Source organism: Lissotriton vulgaris, chromosome 7 (assembly GCF_964263255.1).
Source record: "Lissotriton vulgaris chromosome 7, aLisVul1.2, whole genome shotgun sequence".
NCBI classification, from domain to species: domain Eukaryota; kingdom Metazoa; phylum Chordata; class Amphibia; order Caudata; family Salamandridae; genus Lissotriton; species Lissotriton vulgaris.
The window spans coordinates 379,896,012-379,912,790 of record NC_141695.1 but is presented as its reverse complement, the minus strand read 5'-3'; the positions used below and the strand labels follow the sequence as shown (position 1 = coordinate 379,912,790).

Here is a 16,779-nt window from a genome sequence, read left to right as displayed (position 1 = left end):
CCCACCATCACCCTCCACGCCTGGACCCCGATCAGCACAGAAGACACCATCCGCACGATGAACTCCATCCACTCCGGATCACCAACCGACCCCTGCCCTCACCACGTCTTCAACAAGGCCGACGCTGTCATCGCACCCCACCTGCGAGACATCATCAACACATCCTTCGACACCGCCATCTTCCCCGAAAGCTGGAAACACGCCGAACTCAGCGCTCTTCTCAAGAAACCAACAGCAGACCCCACCGACCTCAAGAATTACCGCCCCATCTCGCTTCTCCCGTTTCCAGCCAAAGTCATCGAGAAGACCGTCAACAAGCAGATGGCCGCCTTCCTCGAGACGAACGGATCCCTCGACCCCTCACAGTCCGGCTTCCGAGCCAAACACAGCACCGAGACCGCCCTCATCGCCGCCACCGATGACATCCGAGCCCTGATGGACAATGGAGAAACAGCGGCCCTCATCCTCCTAGACCTCTCCGCGGCATTCGACACGGTCTGCCACCGCACCCTAACACGGCGCCTCAGCAACATCGGTATCCAGGACAAGGCGCTGGAATGGATCATCTCCTTCCTCGACGGAAGAACACAGCGAGTCCGCCTACCACCGTACAAGTCAGAGGCCTCGGAAGTCATCTGCGGCGTCCCCCAAGGATCATCACTGAGCCCCACCCTCTTCAACGTCTACATGAGCCCCCTCGCGGCCATCGTACGCAAACACCACCTCAGCATCATCTCCTACGCCGACGACACCCAGCTGATCCTCTCCCTGACCAACGACCCCGCCGCCGCCAGAGCCAACCTGCACGAAGGGATGAAAGAGGTAGCCGAGTGGATGACGACCAGCCGCCTGAAACTGAACTCGGACAAGACGGAGGTCCTCATCCTGGGCTCTTCACCCTCCGCCTGGGACGACTCCTGGTGGCCTCCCGCCCTGGGCACCGCACCCAAACCGACAGACCATGCACGAAACCTGGGCTTCATCCTGGACTCCTCCCTCTCCATGACCAGGCAAGTCAACAGCGTCTCCTCGGCGTGCTTCAACATCCTACGCATGCTACGGAAGATCTTCTGGTGGATCCCCTCAGAGACCAGGAAGACCGTCACCCAGGCCCTCGTCACCAGCCGACTGGACTACGGCAACGCCCTCTACGCCGGGACCACCGCCAAGCTCCAGAAGAGACTCCAGCGGATCCAAAACGCCTCAGCCAGACTCATCCTCGACATCCCACGATCCAGCCACATCTCCGGACATCTGAGAGACCTTCACTGGCTCCCCATCAACAAGAGAATAACCTTCCGCCTCCTCACCCACGCACACAAAGCCCTACACGACCAAGGCCCGTGCTACCTCAACAGCCGAGTCAACTTCTACGCTCCCAAACGCCACCTCCGATCAGCCAACCACGCCCTCGCCGCCGTCCCCCGCATCCGAAGAGCGACTACAGGAGGAAGGTCCTTCTCCTACCTGGCCGCCAAGACCTGGAACTCCCTCCCGTCCGACCTGCGCCTGACCCAAGACCACCTCTCCTTCAGGAAGAAGCTGAAGACCTGGCTGTTCGAGCAGTAGCGGCACCCCCCCTCCCCAGCGCCTTGAGACCCTACGGGTATGTAGCGCGCTTTATAAGTGTCACTGATTGATTGATTGATTGACAGCCCTCACCACCGAAGACACACTGAAGACAATGAAGTCAATCCACTCAGGGGCCCCCACGGACCCCTGCCCCCACCACATCTTCAACAGAGCCGCCAACACCATCGCACCCATGCTCCGCCAAACCATCAACCGCTCCCTGGTGACCGCCTCGTTCCCCGACGACTGGAAACACGCCGAGGTCAACCCCCTCCTAAAGAAACCCTCAGCGGACCCCACCGACCTCAAAATCTACAGACCCATCTCCCTGCTCCCGTTCCCAGCGAAAGTCATCGAGAAAGCCATCAACAGCCAACTCGCCACATTCATTGAAGAACACAACATCCTCGACTCCTCCCAATCCGGCATCAGAAAAAAACACAGTACGGAAACCGCCCTCCTCACCGCAACAGACGACATCCGCACCTTACTGGACAAAGGAGAAACAGTAGCCCTCATCCTCCTCGACCTATCAGCGGGATTCGACACAGTCTCCCACCGCACCCTAATACGCAGACTCTACGATGCAGGAATCCAGGACAAGGCCCTCGACTGGATCTGCTCCTTCCTCTCCGGCAGGACACAGCGGGTCAGACTCACCCCTTTCCTCTCGGACCCCACACCGATCACCTGCGGAGTCCCCCAGGTCTCCTCCCTCAGCCCGACGCTCTTCAACGTCTACATGGCTCCACTTGCCCCCATCGTCAGAACCTACGGACTCAACATCGTGTCATATGCAGACGACACCCAGCTCATCCTCTCCCTGTCCAAACGAGCCCAACACCGCCAGACGCAACTTTCGAGAAGGCATGGAAGCCGTCGCCAAATGGATGAAAAACAGCTGCCTTCATTTAAACACCAACAAAACAGAAGTACTCATCATGGGCCCAAACCCCGACGCCTGGAGCGACACCTGGTGGCCCACCACCCTCGGAAACCCGCCAACCCCCACAGACCACGCACGCAACCTGGGAATCATCCAGGACTCAGAGCTCAAAATGGACCGCCAGATCAACTCTGTCTCATCTTCCTGCTTCCACACCCTCCGCCTCCTTCGTAAGACCTTCAAATGGATCCCCCTCGAACACCAAAAGACAGTCACTCACGCCCTGGTCACCAGCAGACTCGACTACGGCAACGCACTCTACGCCGGAATAAACAAAAACCTCATCCGCAAGCTACAGAACATCCAGAACGCCGCCGCAAGACTGGTCCTCAACCTGCCAAAACACTGCCACATCTCCCAGCACCTGCGCACACTCCACTGGCTCCCCGTCGAGGCGAGAATCACCTTTAAGATGCTCACCCACACACACAAGGCCCTCCACGGCACCGGACCAGCATACCTGAACAGCCGACTCAAATTCCACGCACCCCAAAGGACCCTACGATCAGCCCAGCTTTCCTACGCCGTGGTCCCCCGCACCAGAAAGACCAGATCGGGAGGCCGCTCCTTCTCCTTCCCCTTCCTCGCACCCAAAGCATGGAACGCCCTTCCGCTCCACCTCAGACAGACATCGCTCCCCATCTTCGCAAGAAACCTCAAAACCTGGCTCTTCGACAGACCCCCTCCTTGATGGAATGGAACCTGCACCCCCCCACGTCCCCCCTCCCCTAGCGCCTTGAGACCCTTACGGGTGAGTAGTCGCGCTTTAACAAACTCCTGATTGATTGATTGATTGGTGCCGAATAGGGCTCGACCGTTCCACGACTCCATATGCTCTAGCCACAACAACATCTCCCACCTCGCCTCCTCTGTGAGAGGAATCGGATCGGAATACTTGAGGCCTTTCTGGAGATGGCGTATCTTGAGCCGTTAAAATGCTCTGTAATGAAGGGGACCCGGGAAGATCGCTTGGATAGAGGAAGCTAACAAACAGATGATCCGGGCTACAGACCTCAAGGACACAATCTGCTTGTGCAAAATCAATCTCAACTCTCTCTTGATAGATCTGATCTTCTGATTGGGCAAGAGGAGTTGACAAGTGAGGGAGTGGACTAGAAAACCCAGGAACTCGACAGACGGAATCAACACTGATTTCGGAGGGTCGACCAAGAATCCCAGATTCTGCAACAGATCTATAGTCCAAGCAAGATGCTGCATTACTAGGCGAGGACACTGACCCATGATGAGAATGTCGTCCAGATAAATTATGAGGTGAACGCCTCGGGCTCGAAGAATTTCGACCACTGGCCTCAGAAGTTTTGTTTAGCACCAAGGTGCTGACGAGAGGCCGAAAGGAAGGACTTTGCACTCATACCAGATTCCCTGCCATTGGAATTGAAGGAAACTGCGATGAGGTCTGTAAATGGGCACTGACAGATGGTCATCTTTCAGATCTAGGTGGACCATCCAGTCCTCTTCGTGAAGAAGATCACAAAGAAGATGGATCCCCTCCATCTTGAAGTGATGATATACAACCCATCCATTGAACTCCTTGAGATTTAAAACAAGCCTGGATGAACCCCCCTTCTTCTGAACTAGGAAGACGTTGCTGACAAAGCCCTAAGGATGACGAGACATATGCACTATGGCCCCTTTCTGAAGCAGAGACTCGATCTCGCTGGAAATGAAACTTGACCTTGAAGGGAAAAAAGGCATCGGACGAGGAGGGAGAGTGAGAGGGGGAATGAAAAAACTCTATTTTGTAACCCTGCACCGAATCCAGGATCCACGCATCCTGCGAGATCTTTTGCCAATTGTTGAGAAAATACTGGATTCGGCCCCCCCAATTGAACCTCTGAAAAGGGAATCAGGCTCACCTTAAGTTGCGGCATCACGTTGACCTCCTTGGTTACCTCCAAATCGACCTTTCTTGTAGTTACTGCGGGATCCACGTGTTGGATAGAAGGAAGCGGAGGAGTTGGGAGTCCTGATAATTCCTAACGTGGAAAGTATAACCCCGCTGAGCTCCTTGCTGGTAACCTCGGCCGAACAACTGCCCCGATGTCGTCCGGCCTGGCCAAAAACCAGACGAAAAGCCCGCTTTAACTCTTTCCATGCTCATGACGAGCTGAGCTCGTCATGAGCCACGGCGCTCCGGTGCTGATGACGAGCTCAGCTCGTCATGAGCCGTGGAACGCTCGCATGCAGGGATAATTCCCCTGCTGTGCTGAGCGTTCCACGGGAACGGGTGTGAGCTCGTCATGAGCACAGGAGCGCCGTGCCTCATGACGAGCTCAGCTCGTCATGAGCATGCGGGCTCCGTGGGCGCCCCCCTCCCCCAGCACAGCGGGAAAATAACCCCCGCAGCGAAGGGGTTAAGGAACCCTGCGCCTTGTCAAGGCCACTGAAAGTAGCGACAAACTTAGTCAGCTCTTTCAGAAACGGTTGACCGAACAGAAGACCCTGTGCCAAACGGCCTGACTCAGAGGTAGATAACTCTGCTAACTTAGGGTCGAGCTTCAAAAGAATAGAGCGACGGCGCTCACAGGACATGGCACAGTTGGCATTGCCCAATTGACCGATTGTTCGCTGAGCCCATCCGATCAGATCATAAGGATTTATAATTTGCCTTGAAGTTTTAGATTTGAAACCTAAGTCCAACATTTTGGTTAGAGGACCGGTCAAATCAAGTAATTTATCCTGACAGGATCTCCATGCATGATCGGTTCCTTTCTTAGGATCTTTCGTGTATTTCTTCAGATAGGTGAGCATGGAGGGATCCACTTCCGGAGTGTCCGCCACCTTGTCCGCTAAATCCGGTCTTGGGCATTCCGAGCGCAAACGCGCTCGGACATCCCTATCAAAAGGCTTGACGCAGGTGTGACTGCACATACTCAGCAACCTCAGTAGAGGGGAGCCAGGAGGAGAAGTTAGAATTGCAGCGGGATCAAAATTAAGTACATTTGCATGGGATGGAGCATCCACGAAGCGCTCCTTGCTATGCTTCTTTGCTGGGGGAGGAGAAGCCTCCGGCTCAGACGCGGTATCAGAGGAGGTATTACCATCATCTCTTAGAGGCGAGCTAGAAGAAGTATCCTTGGTTGAAGAACCAAAAGATCCGTCCATAACAATCAAACTGGCGGACAAGGGTGGAGCAACAGTCATATTGGACACCACACAATACAGACAAGAATGCTTAAGGCAACTGAATAATCCACTATTTTATCGTCGACTGTCTGAAGATCCTACTCCACGACTTCTTTTAGAAATCAAAACTTTGATTGATGAAGGTAGTGCTGAGGGTTGGATAACACCTCATGAAGCCAAGTTTTTGGTAACACAAAATCCTGTAACACCAGGTTTTTATTGCCTACCAAAAATACACAAGGCCACTAGACCACCACCGGGACGCCCCATCATTTCCGGTTCTCTTTTGGAGCCTTTGTCTACATTTGTAGACTGGTTTCTTAGACCTACGGTTAAAGAAATGCCGACATTTCTACAAGATACGGCAGATCTGCTGAGAATTTTACCGGATGTGGAGTTCAACGTCGAGACTGACCTGTTAGTAAGTTTCGACGTTGAGTCTCTCTATACCTGTATACCCCAGCAAGAGACGTTGGAGACAGTCAGACACCTGTTGTCCTTGCAAAATCTAGACAGCATCACCCCTATCCATTTCATTATGGATTGTGCGAAAATAGCGATGACAGAAAACTTTTTCAAATTTGAGGAAGAATTCTTCCTCCAAATTTCTGGTACCTCAATGGGGAGTGTTTTTGCCCCGAGCCTCGCCAACCTTTACGTCCACCAATTCGAACAGGACCATGTCCTTAACCATAGCAACCCATATTTCCATCCGGTGTTTCTATGGAAAAGGTATATTGATGACATTCTGGTGGTATGGCGAGGCTCAGCAGAGGAGGTACAGAAGTTCCATCAATGGCTCAATACTCGAAACCAATACCTCAAATTCACAGTTGAATTCAGCCATGACACCCTTCCATTTTTGGATGTGTCCATTTTCCAAACCACAGGCAAACTATAAAGCGAATTGTACACTAAACCCATGGCTAGAAATTCCCTTTTACTGTTTAACAGCCATCATCCTCGGTCTTTGCGGGCCAATTTACCAGTGGGTCAGTTTCTACGCCTTAGAAGAAATTGTTCATCTCTTGAGCTGTTTGATAAGCATGCCACCAAATTATCCCATCAACTATTGGATAGACATTATCCTAAAGATTTGGTCAGGAAGGCATGGAAAAGTGCTTCTAACAACAACCGCGAGGCACTATTGGACAAACGATCTGTAAAGCCATCACTGGACAAACTTACTTTCGTAAGCACTTTCAGTTCACTGTCCAACAACTTACAAAGAATAATACGGAAACACTGGAGTATCCTTAATATCACTCATCACAACATCCCTTTACCTCTGTTCTCTTTTAAAAGAGCACCCAGTTTGCGTGACAGTTTGATACATACTAGGCCAAGAACGCATGAGAAGGATGGACCAACGACACTGTGGGGACTCCCACCGGTACGGGGTCACTACCCATGTGGCTCATGTAGCGTTTGTCCACAAAATTCTAAAACTGACAAAGTGGACTTAGGAACCGGTAAGATATGGTTGCTGAAAAAACACACCAATTGTAACACAGAAAAGGTCATTTATATGATAACCTGCCCCTGCTCCTTAAGGTACATAGGGTACACGACCAGGAAAATTAAACTAAGGATTGGGGAACATAAAAGCACGATTCGCTGCCGGAAGCAATCCACAAGATTAACTGACCATTTCTTAACACAGAAGAACTCTGCTGAAGATCTTAGGTGGGTCATCCTAGAGCAACCTTTCATTCCGTCCCATATTAGCGATGTGTCCAGGTTTCTTTTCATCAAGGAACAGAAATGGATCTTTTCTCTCAAAAGTGACAGTAACGGATTGAATGATGACATCGCATGGACATCTTTATGAGAATGAATGACATACGATAGCTATCCATTTGTAGAGTTACCCCTTTTCCAGCATGCCACATTATTATGCTTGCACCTTATATCGACCACACTACAGAGTTGGTCGCTAGGATGTAATTGTCCAGGTATATAATGAATGAACAATTCTACATCATACACGGGCTAATGATATACAATGCAAGATTATGTAGACTCTCACTTATGATGAAATCAGACCACTACATCATACACAGCTTTATTGTCACCTCCACGGCTTCCGGATGGAATCATGAAATATTATCTCTCCTCAACAATCTATCTATATTGGAGAGATTATTCTAACATAGATTTTTGCTCATTTATTAGAGGCTCGCGTAGCCCGCATTTAACGAACTCTACATGCCGTTTTTCGACTTAAACAATCTCAGAAAAGCATCACCCTGGCATAGACAGTTTGCGCGCATGCGTGGAGGGATAACACTGTCTACTCTGGCGCATGAGAGCACATGTACCATCCCAGGTTTTACCACACATGCGTTTGAAATATCTTGCTTCCGAGCATGCGCCGTACAAACTTGCTTTCAAATGAGGAACAAGTGCTCGCAAATACAAACGAGGGCTCCTCATTATTCAATTAGCGTTTGTATATAAGGGCGTTCAATGCGCTGGTCCGTTACCTCCACTCCCACTCGGAAGCTGATCGAGGTACCGACAGACAGGTAAGCCCTTGGGAAACCCCTGATTTCAAGCGCTTTGACTAGTGTTTAGGTTCTAAACTTTTGCACAGCTTTGATCTCTCATGGGCTCAGAGCTTTGAACTAACACTAAAGGATTTAAATTAATCTATATACCAATATTTCTGAAATTTTACCCTGACTAGCACTGTTCAGCCTATGTCCTGGTGGGGAGATTTTTAAGAGACAACTGAATTATATGTTTATAGATGGACACACAGGAAATAGCTTTTATACCGCAATGTAATACTCACCAGCGGTAGTACATACAAACTAAGCTGTTTTTTCATCTTAACAGAGCGGGGCCTCATTTTCCCGAGCGGGTGCCGGGTGAGGTGAGGTTACTTCCCACAAAACGCTGGGTAAGTCATATAACAATCAATGAGAAGTAACTTTGACATTTTATGTCCAGGATCAGGAGGATTTGTGCCTCTTGATATGTGAGGAGTTAGTTTGCTCCTCACCCTATGTGTGTTTTATGTTCTGTTTTCACTGTGATTTTGAGATTACCGTGGATATTTACGATACAAAATTGTCTGTACTATCTTCCTTTCCTTCAGGAATAGGACGAGTTCTCACTTTCCACCAGCTAATATTGGGGCTCAAAGTTTCTGGTAGGAGAATGTATTTTGTTTACAATTACACTGTAAAATTGTTCACTCTGCAGTAGCTTCTTTCCATCACGGTCCTGAAGAAAGCTGGAGATCTTTGCTCCGTAAGCTGAAACATGTCGACCACACTGCACAGCGCCAATATATAGTTATTAGGCGTTTTTTAAAATCTTAACACTAGCGCAGTTCCTAATAAACATTTTCTGCACTAGTAGTTAATTTTAATTTCACACACCCTTTGTTTTCACTGAGCACTGCACAACTATCAGCACCATTCGAAACACACTGTGGCTAGAAGGTTACCCTGGTCATCCATCTCTGCACCATCATTAGATGGGATTGGGCGAGATTTGGATTTACCATCCGTATCCCACACGATGAGATTCCGCCACAATGGTGGGCTGATGAGTTTCTTCAGCCTAGTGTAATTCTTCTATCCACGCTCTCGCCTAATACATGTTCACAGAACAGCACACTCTTTTGTGACTATACACCTCTTTTTTGATTATTGGAACAATAAGAATGGTCAGAAGATAAAGCTTAGGCCAGTTTTGCAAAGTCCGAAGAGTGCAGGTTTTAGGAACCCTTTCCGCCTGAGATAGAACAGGACGAAGAACCGGGAAGCCAGCCCTGCTATAGGGCATAATTACATAAATGTTGTTTTACGGGCTCAATAGCCCTGACTATGGCCTTCTTTCCGGAGTGCTGGACTCCCACATCAAGAGCCTCGACCAACTTATGCTCCAATGACCCAGAGGGTTCCTTACCAAAATATTCTGCATCATAATAGTAGTCAGACATGTTGTCACTAAGAAGTGACAGATACATCCACAAGAGGAAAAATTTGAGCCAATAAGCACGTCAGCTGAGGAAAAAACCCTAAAAGGTAATGACAGTGATATAATAAGGGGGGAGTGGCGAACCACAGGCAAGCCAAAGCAACACAGGGATGCAAAACTCCAATGTGTGCACTAATAATAAAATGTGGAGGGAGGACTCGCCAAGCAATACCACTCTAGGCAATGCCTAAGTGTTATTATACAGCCCGAAACCTTTCTGAAAGACTTGAGCGTCGCTGGGGGGCAGACAAAGTTTGGTGAGCAATTTATCGCGCTGCTCCCGTGCTCCTTTAAACCCGGTAAACAAACAGAAATCGAAACCGGGTACAAAGTGGCCGTCGAGCATGCGCGGAATGATCTGTCACCCGAGCCAGAAAGAGGACTGCGTGTTGGAAGAACGCACGTCCTTACCCACGTCTCACGCTCCACTAATGAGAACACGGTCACACAGCACCCGGGAGGCAATCAGCGCTCCCCAAGCCGCGCGAGCACAGAAAAAGCGGCCGTAAACGAAGAACAGCGCGAGAAGCGCGCAATGCAGACTGGCAACAGAAACAGAATGAGCCGCTAACTGCGCAATATGAAAACAGAGCCGAAGCTGCAATTAATTAGGGAGAAAGGAGTTAGGTCCTTAGATTATGGGGAAGGCTGGACCTTTTAAATATTTTAACACAAAAAATTACCGCCCCACTTGTTCCGTTGGCCCTTAGTTATAGGCAACACATCAACATTAGTTGGATATGTTAGGTATATTTATTTACCTTTGTTTTCAAATATTTTTATGAAAAAAATCATGGATTCACATGACAGAGAAGGAACACTGCACGTATAACATATAAGTACATCAACTGAAATACAACATTTATCAAATGAAAAAAATCACAAAGTGAAACATACATTGGCTATACACAACAAAACAACTATACCAGTTTCAGACTGTTCAAAAAAGGCAAGTCAGATTTACAAGCCTCAATAACCATCAATGAATGAGATCTTAAGAACAGTATTGGACAAAGTCACATTTGCAAGGAGATATCACAATGCACAAATGATATAAATCAAAAGCTCTCAATGATGATGAATTTTATCTCCTTTCCTGCCGACGCGTTTCGAACTCCAAACAGTAGTTATGGGTTCTCTTCAGGGCCTTGTTACTTCTGTCTGTATGTGTGTAAGAAAAAGGTAACAGTGTGTAAGTGTAACTGCCTATGGCCTCATTGTATTATACTGCTACTGGTATCCAACATTCAAATACCATAGTACCTTATTTGTAGCCGTAGTTATCCTATGGGTGTTTGTGCATCATTTGGAACTGCAATCTAAAGGAAATTAAAATCAAATTGTCATTTTCTAGTAAGGTTCAGAGCTAGCCCTACGGTAACCTATTGCCAAAACACTGCTGGACGTACCTTTCACTGTTTTGTGGTCCGTGTATGGGCTCTCCCTATGGTACGGTGAAGTTTTTGGACCTGGGGGGAAGGCGGGGATAGTGTTACTATCGTTATGCTTATATCGTGATCTCACTCGGTATAGTAGATTGTTAGAACAATCCTACCTTGTACGCGTGCACCGCGGGCTTAGGGAGCCGCTAGCTCCATAATCAGCTGTTAGCGCTCGGGTTCTGTTTAGACGAATCCCGTGTTTGGTCCCGTAATATCCTTTCGTGTCGCGCACTATTGAGAAAGGGGAGAATGAGTTTATGTCCCAGTGGCGGGGAACATTCTTTCATCCCGATATCTCAAACCCTCTATTGGCTCACCTCGTTCTTCGCGACTTGCTCTACTATACCGAGTGAGATCACGATATAAGCATAACGATAGTAACACTATCCCCGCCTTCCCCCAGGTCCAAAAACTTCACCGTACCATAGGGAGAGCCCATACACGGACCACAAAACAGTGAAAGGTACGTCCAGCAGTGTTTTGGCAATAGGTTACCGTAGGGCTAGCTCTGAACCTTACTAGAAAATGACAATTTGATTTTAATTTCCTTTAGATTGCAGTTCCAAATGATGCACAAACTCCCATAGGATAACTACGGCTACAAATAAGGTACTATGGTATTTGAATGTTGGATACCAGTAGCAGTATAATACAATGAGGCCATAGGCAGTTACACTTACACACTGTTACCTTTTTCTTACACACATACAGACAGAAGTAACAAGGCCCTGAAGAGAACCCATAACTACTGTTTGGAGTTCGAAACGCGTCGGCAGGAAAGGAGATAAAATTCATCATCATTGAGAGCTTTTGATTTATATCATTTGTGCATTGTGATATTTCCTTGCAAATGTGACTTTGTCCAATACTGTTCTTAAGATCTCATTCATTGATGGTTATTGAGGCTTGTAAATCTGACTTGCCTTTTTTGAACAGTCTGAAACTGGTATAGTTGTTTTGTTGTGTATAGCCAATGTATGTTTCACTTTGTGATTTTTTTCATTTGATAAATGTTGTATTTCAGTTGATGTACTTATATGTTATACGTGCAGTGTTCCTTCTCTGTCATGTGAATCCATGATTTTTTTCATAAAAATATTTGAAAACAAAGGTAAATAAATATACCTAACATATCCAACTAATGTTGATGTGTTGCCTATAACTAAGGGCCAACGGAACAAGTGGGGCGGTAATTTTTTGTGTTAAAAAAAAAAAAAAAAAAAAGAAGCTGCAATTAAAGCGCTCACAATGAAAATACGCTGGAATGCCAGAAAAGGCATGGCTTGGCAGTTCGGGCTGGACTGTTCCCATGAGGCACAGGGTCAGACTGATTTGCATATGGCCATGTCTGAACTGGGGTGGTGTGGAGTGCAAAAAAACGATGGATTTAGGCCCAGATCTCTGTACTGGGGTGAATGTATGACATTGTTCTGGATTCTGTCCATCAACTGAGGTTTTTGCATTTGTCACCCCGAGTGGGATGGGTATGCTCAGACGTGAGTCCCATGCTCTCCACACCACTGGATTCAAGCAAGCCGGGCTGAAGACGGCTGGAATGCCAGAACCGGTCCTCGGAAGATTGTTTCCGGTCCAGGGAAGGCATGGCTTGGCAGTTCGGGCTGGACTGTTCCCATGAGGCACAGGGTCAGACTGATTTGCATACGGCCATGTCTGAACTGGGGTGGTGTGGAGTGCAAAAAAACGATGGATTTAGGCCCAGATCTCTGTACTGGGGTGAATGTATGACATTGTTCTGGATTCTGTCCATCAACTGAGGTTTTTGCATTTGTCACCCCGAGTGGGATGGGTATGCTCAGACGTGAGTCCCATGCTCTCCACACCACTGGATTCAAGCAAGCCGGGCTGAAGACGGCTGGAATGCCAGAACCGGTCCTCGGAAGATTGTTTCCGGTCCAGGGAAGGCATGGCTTGGCAGTTCGGGCTGGACTGTTCCCATGAGGCACAGGGTCAGACTGATTTGCATACGGCCATGTCTGAACTGGGGTGGTGTGGAGTGCAAAAAAACGATGGATTTAGGCCCAGATCTCTGTACTGGGGTGAATGTATGACATTGTTCTGGATTCTGTCCATCAACTGAGGTTTTTGCATTTGTCACCCCGAGTGGGATGGGTATGCTCAGACGTGAGTCCCATGCTCTCCACACCACTGGATTCAAGCAAGCCGGGCTGAAGACGGCTGGAATGCCAGAACCGGTCCTCGGAAGATTGTTTCCGGTCCAGGGAAGGCATGGCTTGGCAGTTCGGGCTGGACTGTTCCCATGAGGCACAGGGTCAGACTGATTTGCATACGGCCATGTCTGAACTGGGGTGGTGTGGAGTGCAAAAAAACGATGGATTTAGGCCCAGATCTCTGTACTGGGGTGAATGTATGACATTGTTCTGGATTCTGTCCATCAACTGAGGTTTTTGCATTTGTCACCCCGAGTGGGATGGGTATGCTCAGACGTGAGTCCCATGCTCTCCACACCACTGGATTCAAGCAAGCCGGGCTGAAGACGGCTGGAATGCCAGAACCGGTCCTCGGAAGATTGTTTCCGGTCCAGGGAAGGCATGGCTTGGCAGTTCGGGCTGGACTGTTCCCATGAGGCACAGGGTCAGACTGATTTGCATACGGCCATGTCTGAACTGGGGTGGTGTGGAGTGCAAAAAAACGATGGATTTAGGCCCAGATCTCTGTACTGGGGTGAATGTATGACATTGTTCTGGATTCTGTCCATCAACTGAGGTTTTTGCATTTGTCACCCCGAGTGGGATGGGTATGCTCAGACGTGAGTCCCATGCTCTCCACACCACTGGATTCAAGCAAGCCGGGCTGAAGACGGCTGGAATGCCAGAACCGGTCCTCGGAAGATTGTTTCCGGTCCAGGGAAGGCATGGCTTGGCAGTTCGGGCTGGACTGTTCCCATGAGGCACAGGGTCAGACTGATTTGCATACGGCCATGTCTGGTCTGGGGTGGTGTGGAGTGCAAAAAAACGATGGATTTAGGCCCAGATCTCTGTACTGGGGTGAATGTATGACATTGTTCTGCATTCTGTCCATCAACTGTGGTTTTTGCACAATGAAAATACAGCCTCAGCGCGAGCAGAAACCATCAACAGGCACAATGTAAAACAAAAGCACAGCTAATACCAAGCAATACAAGCACTCAAAGCGTCTAGGCATAAGCTTAAAGAACCACAAATTACAAGTTGAAGACAATAAAGGTAATGCACTTAACTGGCTACGGAGCAGCAAAGAAAGAGAATGTGGTATTCTCTTATGCTCCTTATATCGGGGTCTACTCTATGGTTGTCATGTAATACTCACTAGTGTTTATGGGTATTGTAGTGTGTATTTTAGTTTTACTTTATCGGATTGGCTGCTGAGAATTTTTTGTAAAGAAAATGAGAAGCATAATCGGAGCCTCCGGTCCCGACATAGAATTTTGTCATATTATGTGGCAAAACAATACCACTGTTAGCGTCTGTAATAACATGTTATTGGTATCATTATGCACACGCATTGGTGTGTTCAATTGAAAAGACATTACGTGCCATGCACAACTTTCACGTGAAAAACACAGTGTAGAAAAAGCAAGTATCTTGACTGTGCGAGCCAACAAACTTATTGATATGGTTTAAAGTATTTTAAAATGTTTTCGAGCTCTCGTCACGTTATACATACAAGCCTTCGTCTTTCTATGAAAAGCCAGCACACTACATGCTAAAATCTATTTTAAAAAACAGGCTAGTTCACAAGTCACATAAAGTTAACCTTAACCTAACAATGGTCGAAACTACCGCGTGGCAGTCCTAGCCGTGTTTCACGCTGAAACGGGGTCTAATTAAGTAACATTACCCACTTTTAAAAGCGTATGTACACCCACCATCCAGCAGGCTGCCTTACCAATTCAGCGCCGAAATCCACACTTCCTTCCCTGCCGGGTACCGTAACCAACTCTACTACACTGTCTGGCGAACCTGCAGCAGCACGCACGTATGACGTTACTTCCGATAAATGGACGCTTTCTTTCTCATTGGCAAAATTAAATACGTTTAAATCACGCTTGAGAGCATGACTGCTATTGGCAGACTTTCTTGTAGTCTGGCATGTCGTAAAAATGGGCCTCGCTGAAAATGTGCGTTTAAAATTACATTTGCTCCATTAGTGCAGGATGACTTAAGTAGTCATCAAACCAATATGTAAAACTTAGAACTGTAAGGTAAAAACCTTCAGATCGAACCGTTTAAACTAAAAGTAGGCTCAATCGTTTTAATTTAAAACACATATAGCTTATTTTTACGTTCTATATTTTCGTTATCCTCTTTAATAACTGTGGATCATCGTTAAACTTGGATAGTAAAAGATGGCCACTCGATTCTCTTATCAAGATACACGCACCTTTGTCCTCTTTTCTTTTCCATGGCCAAATTGATCGCACGCTGTTTTCTGTTTCAATGACAGGACGGGTGCTGCAACCTGGAAGTACGTTGTAAGCCTCTGAAACTGAAAGAAGTGATCTGCTGTGATATAGACCGCGATTGGTTTAAATTATAAACCTGGAGGGTTACATATGGTGAAAACCTTGTCGGCTTTTTTGAAGGTTCCTTGAGCCTATTTATGGAGAATGTATGGGTCCTAAGATCCATAGCGAGTGGGGAGTTGAAGATCACCTTGGAGGCAGTACAGGTAGGTGATGTACCAATCCCCATAAGTAATTGTGTTTATATAGCGATTACTATCCATGAGGAGGCGTTGAATCGTCTTTCGGTGAGTAGTACGCTACTCTGGAACCTAAAAGGACTGGGGGTGAATTAGAATATGAAAATATTAATTAATTTGAGTGGTGAACATGCGAGTCTGTTAGTTGGCTTAAAAAGCGTAATGAATGAATGAATTAAAATAGTTTTATAGAGCACGCAATACCCAAAGGTGTCTTAACGCTAGGCGAATCAGGGACTGAGCAAGGCGAATAACTGAGTTAGGTCTGAGTGACCTTGTTATTTACTGGTGGAAAAAGCCTCGTCTTAAGCTGCTTTCTGAATAGCTGCAAGCTGTGTAGGGATCGAAGGGCAATAGGAAGGGAGTTCCATAACTTTCCCCCCTGGAAGGTCAGAGTTCTGCCGCCCCAGTTTACTCGTTTAACTCTGGGAATCAGGACCCCTTATTGTGCCTCCTGTGCCGTCCTCGTGTCCTCCCGCCGCTTGTCCCCCTCCCCGCCGCTGCTCCCCTGCAGCCCCGCCCAGCTTCGCTCGTCACTCCCGCCCATTGGTCCACCCCGCTCCCGCCTCCCAGCTGCTCCGCCCTCGCCCCCCCCACTACGCCATTTATGGCGGAGTCCACGCGTACGCGCCCTATGCGCGCCAAAGGTGTGCCAAAGGTAAGCCCGTCCAGGGGTCCAGTGCCAGGACCCCTGACCCCCGCAGTCACCAGCCCATCCGCCGGACCTACGACGCCACCAAACTCTACGCACTCAACACCGGCCGATTCCCGGGCTGCTACCAAGCCACCCCGAGAAGCACCCACGGACCCTTCTGCTGCAACTCCTGCAAGTTCACCTGCATCCAGACCTGCACCACCCCAGCAGGGCCCAAGACAACGACGAACAACAGCAGCAGCCACCTGAAATGCATCCTGCTCAACACCCGCTCCATCCACAGACACGCCGTCGAGCTCTGG

General features: G+C 48.3%; 2 protein-coding genes across 4 annotated transcripts in view; one reads left to right on the top strand and one right to left on the bottom strand.

Moving 5' to 3' along the window:
• Nucleotides 1-15,172, bottom strand: part of PRPF31 (pre-mRNA processing factor 31) — a 398,971-nt gene extending 383,799 nt beyond the window's left edge. For both annotated transcript variants that reach the window (XM_086930323.1, XM_086930322.1), the window contains exon 1: nt 15,007-15,172. The gene's annotated coding sequence lies outside the window, so the exon portion shown is untranslated. The remainder of the gene's footprint in view (nt 1-15,006) is intronic.
• A 387-nt stretch (nt 15,173-15,559) lies between these two features.
• TFPT (TCF3 fusion partner) overlaps nt 15,560-16,779 on the top strand; it is a 263,709-nt gene continuing 262,489 nt past the window's right edge. For both annotated transcript variants that reach the window (XM_086930321.1, XM_086930320.1), the window contains exon 1: nt 15,560-15,789. In XM_086930321.1, the coding sequence (XP_086786447.1) occupies nt 15,732-15,789 (58 nt within the window). In that variant the 5' untranslated portion in view covers nt 15,560-15,731. The remainder of the gene's footprint in view (nt 15,790-16,779) is intronic.